A 21,969-nucleotide genomic window follows, 5' to 3' on the forward strand; every position below is an offset into this window, starting at 1 on the left:
TTGAGGGACTACATCTCCCAGGGGCGCTTGGAGTGGCGCGGCCCCCGGCGCGGCGCGCCCGGCGCGGGGCATGCTGGGACGGGGGCTCCAAAATGGACAACCACAGGGATGCGCCAGGTACGGCCCGGCCCGGGTGGCTCCTGCCGCTCCCGGCTCTGCCCCGCTCCTCCCGCGGCTCTGCCCCGCTCCTCCCGCTCGCTGCCATCCTCCGGCTCGGCCCCACCGCTCCCGGGGCTCCGTGAGCCGGGGGTGGCGGTGTGCGCCCCGGGTGGGGGTGTGCCTGGAGAGTCGGGGGCTGGGGGAAGCCCCCCCATTAAATTCGCTCCTTTTTTCCCGCAGCAGAGCCGAGCCGGGAGTTCGGGATGGATCCCCGCGTTCTTTCCCGGCTCGTTTTGCCCTAGGAAAGGCGAGCAGCTGTTTCGGGATGGCTCCTCTGTGATTTTCCCCCCGTTTTCCCACAGGAAAACCGAGCCTGGGGTCCGGGGTGATATCCCCGTTATTTTTCCTTCTCCTTTCCCCCAGGGAAGCAAAGCCGGTAGTTCGGGGAGGCTCTACTGATGATTTTTCCTCTCCTTTTCCCACAGGAAACCCAACTGTTCATTCCCTCTCTCTTTTCCCGTAGGAAAGCTGAGCTGGTGGTTTGTGTAGACCCCACTGCTGATTTTTTTCTCCTTTTTTTTCCTGTTGGGAAGCTGAGTTTGGGATGATCCCACGGTTTATTCTTTCCCTTTTCCCAAAGGGAGAGCAAGCCTTGCTTTGGGATGATACCCGTGTTAATCTCCCCTCTTTTCCCGTAGGAAATACGAGCCTTGATTTGGGATGGCTTCCCCGCTAATCCCCCCACTTTTCCCACAGGGAATGCGATCCTCGGTTCAGGATGACTCCACTTAAATCCCACCTTTTTCCTTCAGGAAAGGTGCCCCTTGATTCGGAATGGTCCCTGTTCATTCCCTCCTTCCTCCACAGGGAAGACCAGCCTTGGTTTGGGATGGTCTCCTTATTAATTCCCTCCTTTTCCCACAGGGAAGGTAATTAAGGGATGGTTCCTACTCTAATCCAGCCTTTTTTCCTCAGGGAATGCGCCCCTTGATTTGGGAGATTCCTGTTAAATCCCGCCCTTTTCCCTCAGCGAATGTGCACCTGATTCCTGGACAGTTCCCGAGTTAATTCCCGCCCATTTCCCTTCAGGAGGAGTGGCCCCTGATTCCTGGACAATTCCTGAGTTACTTCCCGCCTTTTGCCTCAGAGGGAATGCACTCCTGATTCCAGACAGTTCCCAGGCTAATTCCCGCCTTTTCCCTCAGGGAATGCGCTCATGATTTCAGACAGTTCCCGAGTTAATTCTCACCTTTTCCCTCAGAGGGATTGGCCGCTGATTCCTGGACAATTTCCCCACTAATTCCCGCCCTTTTCCCTCAGGGAATGCGCCCCTCATTCGGGACAATTCCCGAGTTAATTCCCGCCCATTTCCCTCAGGGAATGGCCCCTGATTCCTTCACAATTCCCACCTTTTTCCCTCAGGGAATGTGCCCTTCATTCCGGACAATTCCCATGCTAATTCCTGCCTTTTCCCTCAGGGAACGCACCCCATATTTTGGACAATTCCCATGCTAATTCCCGCCTTTTCCCTCACGGAGAATGCACCCTTCATTCCGGACAATTCCTGAGTTAATTCCTGCCCTTTTCCCTCTGAGGGAATGGCCACTGATTCCTGGACAATTCCCACGCTAAGTCCCGCCCTTTTCCCTCAGAGAATGTGCCCCTGATTCCAGAAAATTCCCATGCTAATTCCCGCCTTTTCCCTCGGGTGGAAGGGCCCCCGATTCCGGACAATTCCTATGGTAATCCCACCTTTTCTCTTAGGGAATGTGCCCCTGATTCCGGACAATTCCCAGACTAATTCCAGCCTTTTTCCCTCAGAGGGAATGGCCCCTGATTCCTGAACAATTCCCGTCTTTCTCCCTCAGGAAATGCACCCCTGATTCTGGTCAGTTTCCGTGTTAATTCCCGCCCTTTTCCTCAGGGAATGTGACCCTGATTCGGGACAATTTCCGAGTTATTTCCCACCTTTTTCCCTCAGGGAATGCACCCCTCATTCCGGACACTTTCCAAGTTAATTTCTGCCTTTTCCCTCAGGGAATGGCCCCTGATTCCTGGACAATTCCCGCCTTTTTCCCTCAGGGAATGTGCTTCTCACTCCAGACAATTCCCATGCTAATTCCTGCCTTTTCCCTCAGGTGGAAGGGCCCCTGATTCCAGACAATTCCCGAGTTAATTCCCGCCGTTTTCCCTCAGGAATGCACCCCATATTCCAGTCAATTCCCGTGCTAATTCCCGCCCTTTTCCCTCAGAGAATGTGCACCTGATTCCATACAATTCCCATGCTAATTCCCACCTTTTCCCTCAGATGGAAGGGCCTTTAATTCTGGGGACAATTCCTGAGTTAATTCCCGCCTTTTCCCTCAGGGAATACACCCCATATTCCGGACAATTCCTGTGCTAATTCCTGCCTTTTTGCCTCAGGGAATGCACCCCTGATTCCAGACAGTTCCCGAGTTAATTCCTGCCCTTTTCCCTCAGAGGGAATGGCCGCTGATTCCTGGACAATTCCCGCCGTTTTCCCTCAGGGAATGGGTGCTGATTCCGGACAATTCCCGAGTTAATTCCCACCTTTTTCCCTCCCAGGGAAGGCGAGCCGGTGGTTCGGCGTGTCCCAGTCCAAGTCGGCCAAGACGAGCGTGAACATCCTGCAGCAGGAGGAGCTGATCGCCCAGAAAAAGCGGGAAATCGAGGCCCGGCTGGAGCAGCAGGCGCGGCAGAATTCCCTCAGCATCCCGCAGCTCCCGCTGCTCGGAGAGTACGTGGGAATGCCGGGAATCTGCCCGCCAGAAATGGGGACTGGGAAGGGGAGCCGAGGGAGGGAAATCCCAGTTTTGGGGGAGCTGAGAGAGGGAAATCCCAGTTTTGGGGGAGCTGAGGGAGGGAAATCCCGGTTTTGGGGGAGCTGAGGGAGGGAAATCCCAGTTTTGGGGGAGCTGAGGGAAGGAAATCCCAGTTTTGGGGGAGCTGAGGGAAGGAAATCCCAGTTTTGGGGGAGCTGAGGGAAGGAAATCCCAGTTTTGGGGGAGCTGAGGGAGGGAAATCCCAGTTTTGGGGGAGCTGAGGGAGGGAAATCCCAGTTTTGGGGGAGCTGAGGGAGGGAAATCCCAGTTTTGGGGGAGCTGAGGGAGGAAATACCAATTTTGGTGGAGCAGGGAAGGAAAATCCCAATTTTAATGGAGCAGAAGGAGGAAAATCATGGTTTTGGTGGATTAGGGAGCAAAAATCCCAGTTTTACTGGAGCCAGGAGAAGAGAATCCCAGGTTTGGTGGAGCAAGGAAGGAAAATCCCAATTTTAATGGAAGTGGAAGGAGATTTGGGGTTCTTTTGGGAATGCATTGGTAGGTGAGGAAAATGACCAATCCCAGGAGTTTTTCCCGTCCCAAATCCCACATGGGAAGGGCAGGGAAGCTCCCAAATTCCAGCTGCCTTTTTCCTGTCCCCGCTCAGCGACGATGGCTCCGAGAGCGAGGCCTCCGTGTCCAACAAGTTTGTGAACGATGGGAGCTTCCTGCAGCAATTCCTGAAGCTCCAGAAGGAAAAATCCAATGCAGGTAGGTCCTTCCTTTCCCAACCCAAACCTGGGATTCCCAGGAGCTCTGTCCCCTTCATTCTCCCCTCAGAAACTGCCCCAAATCTCCCCAAAAATTCTGGGAATGCCCCAGCTCCCAACCTAGGGAAGAAGCGGCTGAGGCAGACCTGGAGCCTCTCCCAGCCCTAACCTAGCATTCCCAGGAGGAATTTGCCTTCCTTCTCTCCTCAGAAAATGCCCTAAATCCCCCTAAAAATTCCAGGAATACCCCAGGCCAAACCCTAAGATTCCTAGGAATAATTTCCTATCATTTTCTCCACAGAAAAAAATTCCTGAATCCCCCAACAACTCCAGGAATGCCCCAGCTCCAAACCCCAGAAAGAAACAGCCAAAGCAGGCCTTGAGCTTTGAGGAGCCTGCTTGGAGCCTTTCCCACCCCAAAGCCAGGACTTGCAGGAATAATTTCCTCTTTATTCTCCCCTCAGAAACTGCCCCAAATCCCCCCAACCACTCCAGGAAAGCCCCAAACCCCATGAAGAAACATCCGGGGCAGGCCTGGAGCCTTTCCCACCCCAAAGCCAGGACTTCCAGGAATAATTTCCTTTTGTTTTTTCCACAGAAAGTGCCCCAAATGCCCCCAACAACGCCGGGAATGCCCCGGCCCCAACCCCCGGGAAGAAGCCGGCGCTGCTGGGGAAGCGGCCGGGGCAGGCCCTGAGCCGGATGCTGCAGGCCCGGAGCCTCTGCCAGCCCAAACCCAGCCCCGTCCTCAGCCGCCTCAGCGTCTTCCAGGGCCCCGACGAGGAGGAGGAGGAGGATTACGAGCAGTGGTTGGAGATCAAAGGTCAGTGGCAGCTCCTGCTCTGGGGCTGGAGCTGGGAAGGCCCATCCTGGGATGGGGGTTCAGTGGGGGCAGGATTCCCTCAGGCCCAGTGGGGAATGGGGTGTGGGATTCAAATCCTGGGTTAGGGGTTCAGTGGGGGCAGGATTCCCTCAGGCCCAGTGGGGAATGAGATGTGGGATTCAGTGGGGGCAGGATTCCCTCAGGCCCGGTGGGGAATGGGGTGTGGGGTTCAGTGGGGGCAGGATTCCCTCAGTTCCTCTCGGGAATGGAGTGGGATTCAGATCCTGGATTAGGGGTTCAGTGGCGGCAGGATTCCATCAGGCCCAGTGTGAAATGGGGTGGGATTCAGGTCCTGGATTAGGGGTTCAGTGGGGGCAGGATTCCCTCAGGCCCAGTGGGGAATGGGGTGTGGGGTTCAGTGGGGGCAGGATTCCCTCAGTTCCTCTCAGGAATGGGGTGGGATTCAGATCCTGGGATAGGGGTTCAGTGGGGGCAGGATTCACTCAGGCCCAGTGGGGAATAATGGGGTGGGGTTCAGATCCTGGGTTAGGGGTTCAGTGGGAGCAGGATTCCCTCAGGCCCAGTGGGGAATGGGTTGTGGGGTTCAGGTCCTGGGGCAGGGATCATTTTGGGATAGAATTCCCTCAGTCCCAGTGGGGAATAATGGGGTGGGGTTCAGATCCTGGGTTAGGGGTTCAGTGGGGGCAGGATTCCCTCAGATCCTCTCAGGAATGGGGTGGGATTCAGATCCTGGATTAGGGGTTCAGTGGGGGCAGGATTCCCTCAGGCCCAGTGGGGAATGGGGTGTGGGGTTCAGTGGGGGCAGGATTCCCTCAGTTCCTCTCGGGAATGGGATTCAGATCCTGGGTTAGGGGTTCAGTGGGGGCAGGATTCCCTCAGGCCCAGTGGGGAATAATGGGGTGAGATTCAGGTCCTGGGTTAGGGGATCAGGTCCTGGGACAGGAATCATTTTGGGATAGAATTCCCTCAGTCCCAGTGGGGAATGGGGTGGGATTCAGGTCCTGGGACAGGGACCAGTTTGGGATAGAATTCCCTCAGTCCCAGTGGGGAATGGGGTGGGGTTCAGATCCTGGGATAGGGGTTCAGTGGGGACAGGATTCCCTCAGGCCCAGTGGGGAATAATGGGGTGGGATCCAGGTCCTGGGTTAGGGGTCCCCTGGGGGTAGGATTCCCTCAGTTCCTTGCTGGAATGGGGTAGGATTCAGATCCTGGGTTAGGGGATCAGGTCCTGGGACAGGAATTATTTTGGGATAGAATTCCCTCAGTCCCAGTGGGGAATGGGGTGGGATTCAGGTCCTGGGACAGGGACCAGTTTGGGATAGAATTCCCTCAGGCCCAGTGTGAAATGGGGTGGGGTTCAGATCCTGGGATAGGGGATCAGTGGGGGCAGGATTCCCTCAGTTCCTCTCAGGAATGGGGTGGGATTCAGATCCTGGGTTAGGGGTTCAGCTCCTGGGACAGGGATCTTTTGGGATAGAATTCCCTCAGTCCCAGAGGGAAGTTGGGTGAATTTATCCTAGGATAGGGGGCAGGGAGGGCCAGGATTCCTTCCTAGGACAGGGGATCAGTTTGGGACACGATGCCCTCAAATTCTCATTTGCACCTTTGGAATGTTGTGCCAAGTGCTGGCCACTGCAGGAAGTCCTGATTCTTGTCCTTAAAATGGGATTTTAAAGGGTTTAAGTGCTGGAAAATGAGGAATTAGTTTGGGAACGTGTAGGAAGAAAAAATCTCTCTGTGTGAATAAATAAAATAAATGACGTCTCCAGCATGGAATTATGCCCAGGTAAAATCCAAAATCCAGGTAAAAAATCTCACCTGTAAGTCCTGAATGCCTGGAAAAACAAGGATGTGGCAGGAATTCTCCCGTGTTTTATTGGGATAATCCAGGGCAGGAAGCCCCGAGGCAGATTTGCCTCAGAATGGGAATTTCACGGGTGGGTTTTAATGGATAAAAGGAGCTCAGCGAGTCACACTCAGCTTTGTGGCTTCATTTATCCATCCCTAAAATCCCATGGAGCCCTTTCTGCTGGGATTTGTACCAGCATAATCCTGGGAATTTGGGATTTGAGCCTGAAATGTGCTGGGAAAAATGCAGAGAGCTGAGGTGGGTTTGCCTTCATTTCAGGATTTTGGGGCTGATCCCGTTGGATCAGTGTGGGTGGCTCTGCTCTGGCCTCCCAAAATTCCCAAAATCGCTGGGTTTATTCCCACTCTGTGATCCCTGTGGGAATTCCTGGGCCCAGAAGCCAAACTCCAGGGTTTTTGGAGCTGCTGCTCCAGCCACACAGTTCTGGGAAGGACTTGGCAGCTGGAATCTGGATTAAAACCAAATTCCTGCTCTTTCCCTGCTGGGATTTGTTGGGAACAAATCCAGTGGGAGCCAATTCTGCCACAGTTAAAGCTGGGATGAGCTGGGTGCAGTTGAAACCTCCAGCCTGGGGTGGGCTGGTGGATTCCCAATCCCTGGAATGTCCAAGGGAAGGCTCCAGGGAAACTTTGGAGCTGCTTCCAGAGCTTAAAGGGGCTCCAGGAGAGCTGGAGAGGGATTTGGGATAAGGGATGGAGGGACAGGACCCAGGGAATGGATTTGGAATGGGAATTCTAAGACAAAGGGAATGGATTTAGGATTTGGGATGGGAATTCCAGCACCCAGGGAATGGCTTCAAACTGAGGGAGGGTGGGATTTTGGAAGCTGGAATGGGCTGGAATTCCCAGAGAAGCTGTGGCTGCCCCTGAATCCCTGGAAAGGTTGGAGAAGGGAAATTCCAGGGAGACCTCAAAGCCTAAAAAGGTTCCAGTAGAGCTGCAGAGAATTTGGGATTTGGGATGGAATTCCAGCACCCAGGGAATGGCTTCCAACTGAGGGAGGGTGGATTTTTGGGAGCTGGAATGGGCTGGAATTCCCAGAGAAGCTATGGCTGCCCCTGGATCCCTGGGAAAGGTTGGAGGAGGGAAATTCCAGGGGGACCTCAGAGCCTAAAAAAGGTTCCAGTAGAATTGCAGAGAATTTGGGATTTGGGATGGAATTCCAGCACCCAGGGAATGGCTTCCAACTGAGGGAGGGTGGATTTAGGTGGGATTTTGGGAGGGAATTCCTGCCTGGAATTCCCAGAGAAGCTGTGGCTGCCCCTGAATCCCTGGAAAGGTTGGAGGAGGGAAATTCCCTGGAGACCTCAGAGCCTAAGAAAGGTTCCAGAAGAGCTGCAGAGAATTTGGGATTTGGGATGGAATTCCAGCACCCAGGGAATGGCTTCAAACTGAGGGAGGGTGGATTTTTGGGAGCTGGAATGGGCTGGAATTCCTAGAGAAGCTGTGGCTGCCCCTGCATCCCTGGAAAGGTTGGAGGAGGGAAATTCCAGGGAGACCTCAGAGCCTAAAAAAGGTTCCAGTAGAACTGCAGAGAATTTGGGATTTGGGATGGAATTCCAGCACCCAGGGAATGGCTTCCAACTGAGGGAGGGTGGATTTTTGGGAGCTGGAATGGGCTGGAATTCCCAGAGAAGCTGTGGCTGCCCCTGCATCCCTGGGAAAGGTTGGAGGAGGGAAATTCCAGGGAGACCTCAGAGCCTAAAAAAGGTTCCAGTAGAATTGCAGAGAATTTGGGATTTGGGATGGAATTCCAGCACCCAGGGAATGGCTTCCAACTGAGGGAGGGTGGATTTAGGTGGGATTTTGGGAGGGAATTCCTGCCTGGAATTCCCAGAGAAGCTGTGGCTGCCCCTGCATCCCTGGGAAAGGTTGGAGAAGGGAAATTCCCTGGAGACCTCAGAGCCTAAAAAAGGTTCCAGAAGAGCTGCAGAGAATTTGGGATTTGGGATGGAATTCCAGCCCCCAGGGAATGGCTTCCAACTGAGGGAGGGTGGATTTAGAAGGGATTTTGAGGGCTGGAATTCCCAGAAAAGCTCAGAAAGCATCCAAAAAAATCTTAGCACAGCAATGAGATGAACTTTAACTTCCCCAAACCCCAAACTTTAGATTTTCCCCTTGGGAACCCCCCGGGGGGAGCTCAGAAAAATCAGGAATTTTGCTGTGAACACTTTTCTACAACAGCCTGCCCCGTTTCATCCTTTCTCTCCCCATCTTGCTCCGTGCTTGTCAGCAGTAATTCCCTGTTTCCCGTTGTGGGGGCAGTTGAACCCCAAGTACTGACAGCCTCCTTAAAGTTTTGCCCCCAGAGGACTCGGAGACACGGCAGGTGGTGGAAAAGCTGGCCAGGTTCGTGGCTGAGGGCGGCCCCGAGCTCGAGAAGGTCGCCATGGAGGACTACAAGGACAATCCTGCTTTTGGGTGAGTTTGGGAAGGGGTTTGTCCCCAGGGAATGCTGCTCTTGAGGGGGGAAAGTGTGGGGTTTGAGGGGGGAAAATGTGGGGTTTGAGGGGGGAAAGTTTGGGGTTTGAGAGGAGAAAATTTGGGGTTTGAGGGGGGAAAGTTTGGGGGTTGAGAGGAGAAAATTTGGGGGTTGAGTGGGGGAAGTTTGGGGTTTGAGAGGGGAAAGTGTGGGGTTTGAGGGGGGAAAGTGTGGGGTTTGAGGGGGGAAAGTTTGGGGTTTGAGTGGGGGAAAGTTTGGGGTTTGAGTGGGGGAAAGTTTGGGGTTTGAGTGGGGGAAAGTTTGGGGTTTGAGTGGGGGAAAGTTTGGGGGTTGAGAGGAGAAAATTTGGGGTTTGAGAGGGGAAAGTTTGGGGGTTGAGAGGAGAAAATTTGGGGTTTGAGGGGGGAGAATTTGGGGTTTGAGGGGGGAGAATTTGGGGTTTGAGTGGGGGAAGTTTGGGGTTTGAGGGGGGAAAGTTTGGGGGTTGAGGGGGGAAAGTTTGGGGTTTGAGAGGAGAAAGTTTGGGGGTTGAGGGGGGAAAGTTTGGGGGTTGAGGGGGGAAAGTTTGGGGGTTGAGGGGGGAAAGTTTGGGGTTTGAGAAGAGAAAATGTGGGGTTTGAGTGGGGGAAGTTTGGGGTTTGAGGGGGGAAAGTTTGGGGTTTGAGGGGGGAGAATTTGGGGTTTGAGTGGGGGAAAGTTTGGGGTTTGAGTGGGGGAAAGTTTGGGGTTTGAGGGGGGGAAGTTTGGGGTTTGAGTGGGGGAAAGTTTGGGGTTTGAGGGGGAGAATTTGGGGGTTGAGAGGAGACATTGTTTGGATTTAAGGGGGAAAAGTTTGGGTTTGGTGTTCTGGTTTGAGGGGGGAAAGTTTGGGGGTTGAGGTGGGAAAATTTGGGGTTTGAGGGGGGAAAGTTTGGGGGTTTGAGAGGAGAAAATTTGGGGTTTGAGGGGAGACATTGTTTGGATTTAAGGGGGAAAAGTTTGGGTTTGGTGTTCTTCTTTGGGGGGGGAAGTTTGGGGTTTGAGAGGGGAAAATTTGGGGGTTGAGAGGAGAAAACCTGGAATTTGAGGGGAGGAAATTTGGGATTTAAGGGGGAAAAGTTTGGGTTCAGTGTTCTTCCCTGAGGGGAGAAAATTTTGGTATTTGAGGGGTGAAAATTTGGGATTTGAGGGGAGAAAATGTTTGGATTTGAGAGGAGCTCAAATTTGGGATTTGAGTGGAAAAAATGCTTGGATTTGAGTGGAGCTCAAATTTGGGATTTGAGGGGTGAAAATTTGGGATTTGAGGGGAGACATTGTTTGGATTTGAGGGGGAAAATTTTGGATTCATTATTCTTCTCTGAGGGGAAAAATTTGGGATTTGAGGGGAGAAAACATTTGGATTTGATGGTGGAAAAGTTTTCTAATCCCAGCACTGGTGGGCAGAGGATTCCTCCTTAATTTCCCTACAATCAACACAAATTTGGATGCAAATCCTTGGATTAAAACTCCAGAATCTAATTCCATGTTTTAGGTGCATTCTGAGTAATTCCTCCATTTTCCCACGTGGGAGTTGGAGCTGTTTCTATCCCAGAATTTTAATATTTGGATAATTATTCCTCTTTTTTTCCCTTTTTCCCAGGTTTTTGCATGATAAGAACAGCAGAGAATTCCTTTACTACAGGAAGAAAGTGGCAGAAATAAGGAAAGAAAATCAAAATTCCCAGGCAGCCTCTTCCCAAAAAGGTAATTCCCACTAAAATCTGGGGAATGGAAACAGCAGGAGGGGAAATTTGGGATTGATTTGGAAATTTGGCTGGAAAGAAAATTCCCAACTGGAAGGAGAATCAAATCCTTGTGCCAAAAATGTGGATTCTCAAAATATTCTTGGGATTTTGAATGGGATTTTCCTTGTAGTTGTTAAAAATACTCCAAATAATTCTCCAGCACTGAAAATTGAGGAAAAGGGGATTTTTTTTTTCCCCCCCATATTGTTGGGTTTGATTGGAGTATCCTCCCTTTTCCAGGTGAGATTTGGGATTTTCCATAGGGAATTTCCCCTGGAACAGCCTCCAGGGGGTGCAGTGAGAGGAGGATGAAATGGGTTTGTAGGAAATTTGGAATTTTCCAAAGGATTTCCTTTTGTTCCTGGGTAAATTCAGGGATAAAACCTTGAAATGTGGATAACCCTGGGTGGTGTAATCCTCTGGAGAAATGCCTGGCACGAGGGAAAAATCCAAAATTTTTAATTAGGGGTAATTCCAGGGGCTGTAATCCTGTGGAAAAGTGCCTGATGAGAGGGAAAAATGACAAAATTTTTAATTAAGCTTAATTCCAAGTGGTTTAATCCTACAGAAAAGTGCCTGGCACGGGGAAAATTTGGGATTGGGGAGCCCAAAGCTGCCTTACCTCTCATCTCTGCCATCCCTGCTCCCCAAAGTCAGGCCTAAGCTGAAGTTTTTGTGCTTTAAGCTCTTCCTTTGTGTCATTTCTCCTCCTTTAAACCCAACATTTGGCCTAATTATGTTCTTGGGGCTTTTAGGCTGGGTTAGGCCCCATCCCTGCTCCCCAAAGTCAGGCCTAAGCTGAAGTTTTTGTGCTTTAAGCTCTTCCTTTGTGCCAATTCTCCTCCTTTAAACCCAACATTGGGCCTAATTATGTTCTTGGGGCCTTTAGGCTGGGTTAGGCCCCATCCCTGCTCCCCAAAGTCAGGCCTAAGCTGAAGTTTTTGTGCTTTAAGCTCTTCCTTTGTGTCAGTTTTCCTCCTTTAAACCCAACATTGGGCCTAATTATGTTCTTGGGGCTTTTAGGCTGGGTTAGGCCCCATCCAGGCTCCCCAAAGTCAGGCCTAACTTGAAGTTTTTGTAGCAAATTTCCCACTTTAAACCTGGCTTTTGACAAAACTGTGCTCTTGGCATCCTTAAACTCTGTCCCCCCTCCCAAACTTGGGTTTAAACTGAAGTTTTTGTGCCCCTCACCCATTCCTTTGTACCAATTCTCCCCCTTTAGGCCTCACTGGGGCTCCTTAGAGCCCACCCCTACTCCCAAACTCAGACTGAAACTGATATTGACACTTTTTAACTGTTCCTTTGTACCAATTCTCCCCCTTTAAACCCGACTTTAGGCCTCTCTGGGGTCCTTAGGCCGGGTTAGGCTGGGCTGGGGTGAGCTGGGCCCAGGACTAATCCCTGCCTAAAGTTTCCCCCCCAGCCGACCAGGAGACGCGGAACTCGGCCGAGAAGCTGGCGCAGTTCGTGGCTGCAGGGGGGCCCGAGGTGGAGGCCATTGCCCTGCAGAACAACAGGGAGAACCCTGCCTTCAGGTGGGCAGAATTCCTGGGTTTTGGGGCTTTTTTTCCAGGGAATTCCCAGGGAAAATCCTGGGAATTCTTAGGTTGAAGTTTTGGAGTAGCGAGAGTTGAGGTGCTCAAGTTTGGGGAGCTGAGGTGGGAACTTTGCCCTGCAGAACAGGGACATCCCTGCCTTTAGGTACAGGAAATTCCTGATTTTTGGGTTTTTTTTTCCAGGGAATTCCCAGGGAAAATCCTGGGAATTCTTAGGTTGAAGTTTTGGAGTAGCGAGAGTTGAGGTGCTCAAGTTTGGGGGGCTGAGGTGGGAACTTTGCCCTGCAGAACAACAGGGAGAACCCTGCCTTCAGGTGGGCAAAATTCCTGATTTTTGGGGCTTTTTTTCCAGGGAATTCTCAGGGAATTCCCAGGGAGTTCCCAGGAAAAATCCTGGGAATTCTTAGGTTGGGGTTTTGGAGTAGTGAGAGTTGAGATGCTCAGGTTTGGGTGGCTGAGGTGGGAACTTTGCTCTGCAGAACAGCAGGGACATCCCTGCCTTTAGGTGCAGGAAATTCCTGATTTTTGGGGTTTTTTTTCCAGGAGTTCCCAGGGAAAATCCTGGGAATTCTTAGGTTGGGGTTTTGGAGTAGTGAGAGTTGAGATGGTCAAGTTTGGGTGGCTGAGGTGGGAACTTTGCCCTGCAGAACAGGGACATCCCTGCCTTTAGGTACAGGAAATTCCTGATGTTTGGGGCTTTTTTCCAGGGAATTCCAAGGGAAATTCCCAGGGAATTCCCAGGGAAAATCCTGGGAATTGTTAGGTTGGGGTTTTGGAGCAGCGAGAGTTGAAGCGCTCAAGTTTGGGTGGCTGAGGTGGGAACTTTGCTTTGCAGAACAGCAGACACATCCCTGCCTTTAGGTACAGGAAATTCCTGATTTTTGGGGCTTTTTTCCAGGGAATTCTCAGGGAATTCCCAGGGAGTTCCCAGGAAAAATCCTGGGAATTCTTAGGTTGAAGTTTTGAAGCAGAGAGAGTTGAGATGCTCAAGTTTGGGGAGCTGAGGTGGGAACTTTGCCCTGCAGAACAACAGGGAGAACCCTGCCTTCAGGTGGGCAGAATTCCTGGGTTTTGGGGCTTTTTTTCCAGGGAATTCCCAGGGAAAATCCTGGGAATTCTTAGGTTGAAGTTTTGGAGCAGCGAGAGTTGAGGTGCTCAAGTTTGGGGGGCTGAGGTGGGAACTTTGCCCTGCAGAACAACAGGGAGAACCCTGCCTTTAGGTACAGGAAATTCCTGATTTTTGGGGCTTTTTTCCAGGGAATTCTCAGGGAATTCCCAGGGAGTTCCCAGGAAAAATCCTGGGAATTCTTAGGTTGGAGTTATGGAGCAGTGAGAGTTGAGATGCTCAAGTTTGGGGGGCTGAGGTGGGAACTTTGTCGTGCAGAACAACAGGGACATCCCTGCCTTCAGGTGGGCAAAATTCCTGATTTTTGGGGCTTTTTTCCAGGGAATTCCAAGGGAAATTCCCAGGGAGTTCCCAGGAAAAATCCTGGGAATTCTTAGGTTGAAGTTTTGGAGCAGTGAGAGTTGAGATGGTCAAGTTTGGGGGGCTGAAGTGGGAACTGCCCTGCAGAACAACAGGGACATCCCTGCCTTTAGGTGGGCAGAATTCCTGGGTTTTGGGGCTTTTTTCCAGGGAATTCCCAGGGAAAATCCTGGGAATTCTTAGGTTCAAGTTTTGAAGCAGAGAGAGTTGAGATGGTCAAGTCTGGGGGGCTGAGGTGGGAACTTTGCCCTGCAGAACAGCGGGGACATCCCTGCCTTTAGGTACAGGAAATTCCTGATTTTTGGGGGTTTTTTTTCCAGGAGTTCCCAGGGAAAATCCTGGGAATTCTTAGGTTGGGGTTTTGGAGCAGTGAGAATTGAGGAGCTCAGGTTTGGGGTGCAAAGGAATCGGCACATTCCCGGTTTTTGGGGCTGTTTTCCCTTTCTGGGATTGTGTTCCCTGATGTCAGTGGAAGCTGCACTGGCTGCAGGAATACACAGGATGGTGCTGGAGAGCTGGGAATGCTCTGGGAATGCTCTGGGAATTGCAGGAGGGAAAAATCCAGTGCTGGATCCCAGCCCTGCAGAGCTGGGAATGCTCTGGGAATGCTCTGGGAATTGCAGGAGGGAAAAATCCAGTGCTGGATCCCAGCCCTGCAGAGCTGGGAATGCTCTGGGAATGCTGTGAGCATTCCAGGCAGGAAAATTCCAGTGCTGGATCCCAGCCTTGGAGAGCTGGGAGTTGCAGGAAGGAAAATTCCTGGGGAAAACTCTGCTGGATCCCAGCCCTGGAGAGCTGGGAATGATCTGGGAAAGTTCTGGGCATTCCAGGCAGGAATTCCATTCCTGGATCCTGCTCTGAGTGGGGCTGGAGAGCCAGGAATATTCTGGGAATGTTCTGGGTGTGCTCTGGGCACTCCAGGCAGGAATTCCACAGCTGGATCCTGCTCTGAGTGGGGCTGGAGAGCCAGGAATATTCTGGGAATGTTCTGGATGTGCTCTGGGCATTCCAGGCAGGAATTCCACAGCTGGATCCTGCTCTGAGTGGGGCAGGAGAGGCGGGGATGCCCCAGGGATGCCCTGGGGATGCTGTGAGCATTCCAGGCAGGAATTCCACGACTGGATCCATCTCTGAGTGGGGCTGGAGAGCCGGGAGTGCCCCAGGAATGTTCTGGGAATGTTCTGGGTGTGCTGTGAGCATTCCAGGCAGGAATTCCACAGCTGGATCCTGCTCTGAGTGGGGCTGGAGAGCCAGGAATATTCTGGGGATGCTGTGAGCATTCCAGGCAGGAATTCCAGGACTGGATCCATCTCTGAGTGGGGCTGGAGAGCCAGGAATATTCTGGGAATATTCTGGGAATGATCTGGGAATGTTTTGGGCACTCCAGGCAGGAATTCCATGGCTGGATCCATCTCTGAGTGGGGCTGGAGAGGCAGGGATGCCCCGGGGATGCCCTGGGGATGCTGTGAGCATTCCAGGCAGGAATTCCACGGCTGGATCCTGCTCTGAGTGGGGCTGGAGAGGCAGGGATGCCCTGGGTGTGCTGTGGGCATTCCAGGCAGGAATTCCACGGCTGGATCCATCTCTGAGTGGGGCTGGAGAGCCAGGAATATTCTGGGGATGCTGTGAGCATTCCAGGCAGGAATTCCACAGCTGGATCCTGCTCTGAGTGGGGATGGAGAGCCAGGAATATTCTGGGAATGTTCTGGGTGTGCTCTGGGCATTCCAGGCAGGAATTCCACGGCTGGATCCTGCTCTGAGTGGGGCTGGAGAGCCAAGAATATTCTGGGAATATTCTGGGAATGATCTGGGAATGTTTTGGGCACTCCAGGCAGGAATTCCACAGCTGGATCCATCTCTGAGTGGGGCTGGAGAGGCAGGGATGCCCCGGGGATGCTGTGAGCATTCCAGGCAGGAATTCCACGGCTGGATCCAGCTCTGAGTGGGGCTGGAGAGGCAGGGATGCCCCGGGGGTGCCCCGGGGATGCTGTGAGCATTCCAGGCGGGAATTCCCAGCTGCTCCCTTGTTTGCAGGTTCCTGTACGAGCCCCACAGCAGAGGGCACCGCTACTACCGCCAGAAGCTCGAGGAGTTCCGCCGGGCCCGGGCTGCCCCCGGGGGCTCCCCTTTTCCCGGGAATTCCCCTTTTCCCCCTGGAGAATCCGGCCTCAAACGGAAAAGCAGCCCCGAGGCTTCTCCCTCCCCTCTGTGCTTCCCCCCTCTCCCCGTTCCCTCCCCTCTCCCCGTTCCCTCCCCTCTCCCTCTCCCCATTCCCATCCCGCCGCCTCTGGCTCTTCCCGTTCCCTCTCCCGTTGTTCCCGCTGCTCTTCCCGTTCCTTCGGCCTCTCCTGCCCCCTCCTCATCCTCCACCTCCCCTGCGGATCAGCTGGCCCCAAGCCCAGCCCCAATCCCGAATCCAGCCGTGACCCCAAATCCAGCTGCAATCCCAAACCTTGCCACGACCCCGAATCCATCGGTGACCCCAAATCCCGCTCCGGGCAGCACCAAAAAGAAGAGGAAGAGCCGGTGGGGGCCGGAGGAGGAAAAGGTGGAATTGCCCCTCCCCCAGCTGGTGCAGCAGCTGGATTCTCCCTCTCCCCTCTCAGGTGAGTGGGATTGGCTTTTCCTGGGAATTTCATGGCTCCAGACTCATTTTTTTATTTCCTGGATCAAGTTTTCTGCTGTCAATCCCATTTTTTCCCCTGTGGTTTTATTTTCCCTTCATTCTGCGGGAATTACAAACAGAATTCCTTTTTTTTTTTTTTTTTTCTTCCCTTTCATTCCCTCTCTTGAGATTTTTCCCATCTCCCAGATTTTTCCAAATGTTTTTCCCTGTTTTTTTTTACCTGCAGTTCAGGACCTGAAGGGTCTGGGGTACGAGAAGGGCAAACCCGTGGGACTGGTGGGAGTCACGGAGCTCTCGGAGGCCCAGAAGAAGCAGCTGAAGGAGCAGCAGGAGGTGAATCCCAAAAATCCTTCCTGAATTCCCTCCTGGGGGAATAACAAAGGTTTTCCATCTGGGATTCCCTGGGAGCAGCGTGGAGCTGGAATCAGCAGGAATAGGTTTGGGAATAAGGACCTTTCCAGCCATAAAATCCCAAAGGAGCTTTTCCTGGGACAAATCCCATTTTTCCTGGGACAAATCCCGTTTTTCCTGGGACAAATCCCGTTTTTCCTGGGACAAATCCCATTTTTCCTGGGACAAATCCCATTTTTCCATGATTCCCAGATGCAGCAGATCTTGATCACGAAGCACAGGCACAGCTCTCCTGCCTTTTGGAGCTGAAATTTGGGATTCTTTAGGGTTTGGAGCCATTTTTTGTGGAGCAGGCTGTGCTCCACTGGGATTCCCAGGCTGAATCCCATTTTTCCCAGGACAAATCCCATTTTTCCAGCCTGAATCCCATTTCTCCCAGGACAAACCCCATTTTCCACAGGACAAACCCCATTTTCCACAGGACAAACCCCATTTTTCCACCCTAAACCCCATTTTTCCCAGGACAAACCCCATTTTTCCAGCCTGAATCCCGTTTCCACTGGCACCAACCCTGTTTCTCCCAGGACAAATCCCATTTTTCCATCCTGAATCCCATTTCCCCCAGGACAAACCCCATTTTTCCAGGTTGAATCCCATTTTCCCAGGACAAACCCCATTTTTCCAGCCTGAATCCCGTTTCTCCGAGGACAAATCCCATTTTCCACAGGACAAACCCCATTTTTCCAGCCTAAACCCCATTTCTCCAAGGACAAACCCCATTTTTCCAGCCTAAACCCCATTTTTCCCAGAACAAATTCCATTTCTCCCAGGACAAACCCCATTTTTCCAGCCTGAATCCCGTTTCCCCCGGGACAAACCCTGTTTCTTCCGTGACAAATCCCGTATTTCCCCGGACAAACCCCATTTTCCCCAGGACAAACCCCATTTTTCCCAGGACAAACCCCATTTTTCCCAGGACAAACCCCATTTTTCCAGCCTGAATCCCATTTTCCCAGGACAAATCCCATTTTTCCAGCCTGAATCCCATTTCTCCCAGGACAAACCCTGTTTCCCCCAGGACAAACCCCATTTTTCCAGCCTAAACCCCATTTTTTCCCAGGACAAACCCCATTTTTCCAGCCTAAACCCCATTTTTTCCCAGGACAAACCCCATTTTTCCAGCCTAAACCCCATTTTTCCCAGGACAAATCCCATTTTTCCAGCCTGAATCCCATTTCCCCCAGGACAAATCCTATTTTTCCAGGCTGAATCCCATTTTCCCAGGACAAACCCCATTTTTCCAGCCTGAATCCCGTTTCTCCCAGGACAAATCCCGTTTTCCACAGGACAAACCCCATTTTTCCAGCCTGAATCCCATTTCCCCCAGGACAAACCCCATTTTTCCATCCTGAATCCCGTTTCTCCCTGGCACAAAGCCCGTTTTTCCCTGGACAAACCCCATTTTTCCATCCTGAATCCCATTTTTCCCAGGACAAACCCCATTTTTCCATCCTGAATCCCATTTTTCCCAGGACAAACCCCATTTTTCCAGCCTGAATCCCATTTTCCCAGGACAAACCCCATTTTTCCAGCCTGAATCCCATTTCCCCCAGGACAAATCCCATTTTTCCAGCCTGAATCCCGTTTTCCCCAGGACAAATCCCATTTTCCACAGGACAAACCCCATTTTTCCAGCCTAAACCCCATTTCTCCAAGGACAAACCCCATTTTTCCAGCCTAAACCCCATTTTTCCCAGAACAAATTCCATTTTCCCAGGACAAACCCCATTTTTCCAGCCTGAATCCCGTTTTCCCTGGCACCAACCCTGTTTCTCCCAGGACAAACCCCATTTTTCCATCCTGAATCCCATTTCTCCCAGGACAAACCCCATTTTTCCAGCCTAAACCCCATTTCTCCCAGGACAAACCCCATTTTTCCAGCCTGAATCCCATTTCTCCCAGGACAAACCCCATTTTTCCAGCCTGAACCCCGTTTTCCCAGGACAAACCCCATTTTTCCAGCCTAAACCCCATTTTTCCCAGGACAAACCCCATTTTTCCAGCCTAAACCCCGTTTCTCCCAGAACAAACCCCGTTTCTCCCAGGACAAACCCCGTTTTCCCAGGACAAATCCCATTTTTCCAGCCTAAACCCCATTTCTCCCAGGACAAACCCCGTTTCCCTCAGGACAAACCCCATTTTTCCATCCTGAATCCCATTTTTCCCAGGACAAACCCCATTTTTCCATCCTGAATCCCATTTTTCCCAGGACAAACCCCATTTTTCCAGCCTGAATCCCGTTTCTCCCAGGACAAATCCCGTTTTCCACGGGACAAACCCCATTTTTCCAACCTAAACCCCATTTCTCCCAGGACAAACCCCATTTCTCCCAGGACAAACCCCATTTCTCCCAGGACAAACCCCATTTTTCCCAGGACAAACCCCATTTCTCCCAGGACAAACCCCATTTTTCCAGCCTGAATCCCATTTTTCCCAGGACAAATTCCATTTTTCCAGCCTAAACCCCATTTTTCCCAGAACAAATTCCATTTTCCCAGGACAAACCCCATTTTTCCATCCTGAACCCCGTTTCTCCCAGGACAAACCCCATTTTTCCAGCCTGAATCCCATTTCTCCCAGGACAAATCCCGTTTTCCACAGGACAAACCCCATTTTTCCATCCTGAACCCCATTTTCCCGGGACAAACCCCATTTTTCCAGCCTGAACCCCATTTCTCCCAGGACAAACCCCATTTCTCCCAGGACAAACCCCATTTCTCCCAGGACAAACCCCATTTTTCCAGCCTGAACCCCGTTTCCCCCGGGCCAATCCCGGTTTCCCCCGTGACAAAGGCGCTGTCCCCGTTGCAGATGCAGCAGATGTACGACATGATCATGAAGCACAAGCGGGCCATGCAGGAGATGCAGCTGCTGTGGGAGCGGGCGCTGCAGCAGCACCAGCACGGCTACGACAGCGACGAGGAGGTGGACAGCGAGCTGGGCACCTGGGAGCACCGCCTGCGCCGCATGGAGATGGACAAGACCCGCGGTGGGTGCCACTGGGAATTCCAGAGGGGAATTCCGTCCCTAGGGAGCACCTGGGTGGGTGGGATTGGGAATTCCAGAGGGGGAATTCCATCCCTATCCTGTGAGCTGGGCACCTGGGAGCACCGCCTGCGCCGCATGGAGATGGACAAGACCCGCGGTGGGTGGCACTGGCAATTCCAGAGGGAATTCCGTCCCTAGGGAGCACCGGGGTGGGTGGCACTGGGAATTCCAGGGGGGGAATTCCATCCCTGGGGAGATGGAATTCCCCTGGGGAGATGGAATTCCCAGTCCCACTCACATCTGGTCTTGTGCAAAGGGAATTCCATCCCTAGGGAGATGGACAAGGCATGGGGTGGGTGGGATTGGAAATTCCAGATGGGAATTCCATCCCTAGGGAGATGGACAAGGCATGGGGTGGGTGGGATTGGAAATTCCAGATGGGAATTCCATCCCTAGGGAGATGGACAAGACCCGCAGTGGGTGGGACTGGGAATTGCATCCCTAGGGAGATGGACAAGACCTGGGGTGGGTGGGACTGGGAATTCCAGAGGGGAATTGCATCCCTAGAAAGCACCTAGGTGGGTGGGGTTGGGAATTCCAGAGGGGAATTCCATCCCTGGGAGCACCTGGGTGGGTGGGACTGGGAATTCCAGATGGGAATTCCATCCCTAGGGAGATGGACAAGACCAGAGGTGGATGGGTCTGGGAATTCCAGAGGGAATTCCATCCCTATCCTGGGCACCTGGGAGCACTGCCTGTGCCTCATGGAGATGGACAAGACCCGGGGTGGGATCGGCATTCCGGAGGGGGAATTCCATCCTGAACTGTTCCAGAGGAGGAATTGTATCCTTGGGGAGATGGACAAGACCCAGGGTGGGTGGGACTGGGAATTCCAGAGGGGGAATTCCATCCCTGTCCTGCTGGATTGAGAGCTGCAGGTTCCATCCCTCCTGGGATGCTCCACAAATCCCAAGGGATGCTCCGTGGGTTTTCAGGGATCTCGCTGTGCATTCCTGGGAGGTTTTGTGCTCCAGAATCCTGGAATCCAAATGCCCCTGAAATCCCAAGGGATTTTCCATGGGCGTGGTTCTCTCCATGGTTTTCCAGAGTGGGGTTCTCGTGCATTCCTGGGATGTTCCGTGCTCCAGAACTCCCCTGAAATCCCCGGCATGCTGCACAAATCCCGAGGGATTCTCCATGATTTCTCAGCCTGGGGATCTCACGCCTCCCTGGGATGCTCCAGGAATCCCAAGGGATTTTCCATGACCTGGGTGTTGTCCTGCTTTTCCAGAGTGGGCGGAGCAGCTGACCCAGATGGGCCGAGGGAAACATTTCATCGGGGATTTCCTCCCGCCCGACGAGCTGGAAAAGTTCATGGAGACCTTCAAGGCCCTCAAGGTGAGGATTCCTGGGATTCTGGGAATGCTCCAGTCTCATCCCACAGCTGGGAATTCCTCCAGCTCTCCTTGCTCCATTCCTGCATGGAAAAACAGGGATCAGATTCCCACCGTTAGCATGGAAATGGAGCAATATTTGGGAAAAATTCCTTGCCCGGGAGGGAATGGGGTGGAATTCCCAAAGGATCCGTGGCTGCTTCATCCCTGGAAATGTCCAAGGAATGTTGGGAGCATCCTGGGATCATGGGAAGTGTCCCTGCCCATGGGACTGGATGGGCTTTAAGGTCCCTTTCCACTCTGGAATTCCACAATTTGGGATTTTTCTGGAATTCCAGACAAACCTCCCACTCGGTTCCTCTTTGGGGTCAGTGAGTACCAGGCTGGGAAAAAATGGGAATTTTGGGAATGGTGCAACTCCAGCACCTTCCAGTCCTTCCCAAACTCTGGAATTCCTGGAAGCTGCCTCATCCCTGTTTTCCTGACATTCCCTGGGATTCAACCTTGGGAAAGAACCGGATCTGAGGCTGGATCCAGGGAACATTTTAGAATTCCAGAGCTGTTGTTGGAATCCCGGGGAATCCTGGCAGTTCTTTCCCAAAATCCCAGTTTGGGGGTGGGTGAAGCTGCTTTTCCTGTGATCCATGGAGTAAAAAATCCCCTTTTTTCCTGCTTTTTCCTGGTTTTTCCCACTGCAGGAGGGCCGGGAGCCGGATTATTCCGAGTACAAGGAATTCAAGCTGACGGTGGAAAACATCGGATACCAAATGCTGATGAAAATGGGATGGAAGGAAGGAGAGGGATTGGGATCCGATGGGCAGGGAATTAAAAACCCTGTCAGCAAGTGAGTGTTCCTGTGGATTATTCCTTCCTTTTTCCTGCTGGAATTCCTGCTGGAATCGCAGCCCAGCTGGGATTTCTCACCTGAGCGTGGAAA

At 52.4% G+C, this 21,969-nt stretch overlaps 1 protein-coding gene across 3 annotated transcripts in view; it reads left to right on the forward strand.

Moving 5' to 3' along the window:
* The first annotated feature begins 4 nt into the window (after positions 1-4).
* SUGP1 (SURP and G-patch domain containing 1) overlaps positions 5-21,969 on the forward strand; it is a 28,768-nt gene continuing 6,803 nt past the window's right edge. The window contains exons 1-12 of one of the 3 annotated variants that reach the window (XM_059869722.1): positions 5-117; positions 2,686-2,857; positions 3,550-3,653; positions 4,251-4,475; positions 8,663-8,786; positions 10,427-10,530; positions 11,983-12,106; positions 15,648-16,219; positions 16,466-16,572; positions 19,462-19,639; positions 20,930-21,036; positions 21,731-21,876. In XM_059869722.1, coding sequence (XP_059725705.1) covers positions 93-117; positions 2,686-2,857; positions 3,550-3,653; positions 4,251-4,475; positions 8,663-8,786; positions 10,427-10,530; positions 11,983-12,106; positions 15,648-16,219; positions 16,466-16,572; positions 19,462-19,639; positions 20,930-21,036; positions 21,731-21,876 — 1,988 coding nt within the window. In that variant the 5' untranslated portion in view covers positions 5-92. The remainder of the gene's footprint in view (positions 118-2,685; positions 2,858-3,549; positions 3,654-4,250; positions 4,476-8,662; positions 8,787-10,426; positions 10,531-11,982; positions 12,107-15,647; positions 16,220-16,465; positions 16,573-19,461; positions 19,640-20,929; positions 21,037-21,730; positions 21,877-21,969) is intronic. The other 2 variants (XM_059869723.1, XM_059869724.1) reach the window with 2 other exon arrangements.

The sequence above is a fragment of the Haemorhous mexicanus genome, chromosome 29 (genome assembly GCF_027477595.1).
Source record: "Haemorhous mexicanus isolate bHaeMex1 chromosome 29, bHaeMex1.pri, whole genome shotgun sequence".
Lineage (NCBI taxonomy): Eukaryota > Metazoa > Chordata > Aves > Passeriformes > Fringillidae > Haemorhous > Haemorhous mexicanus.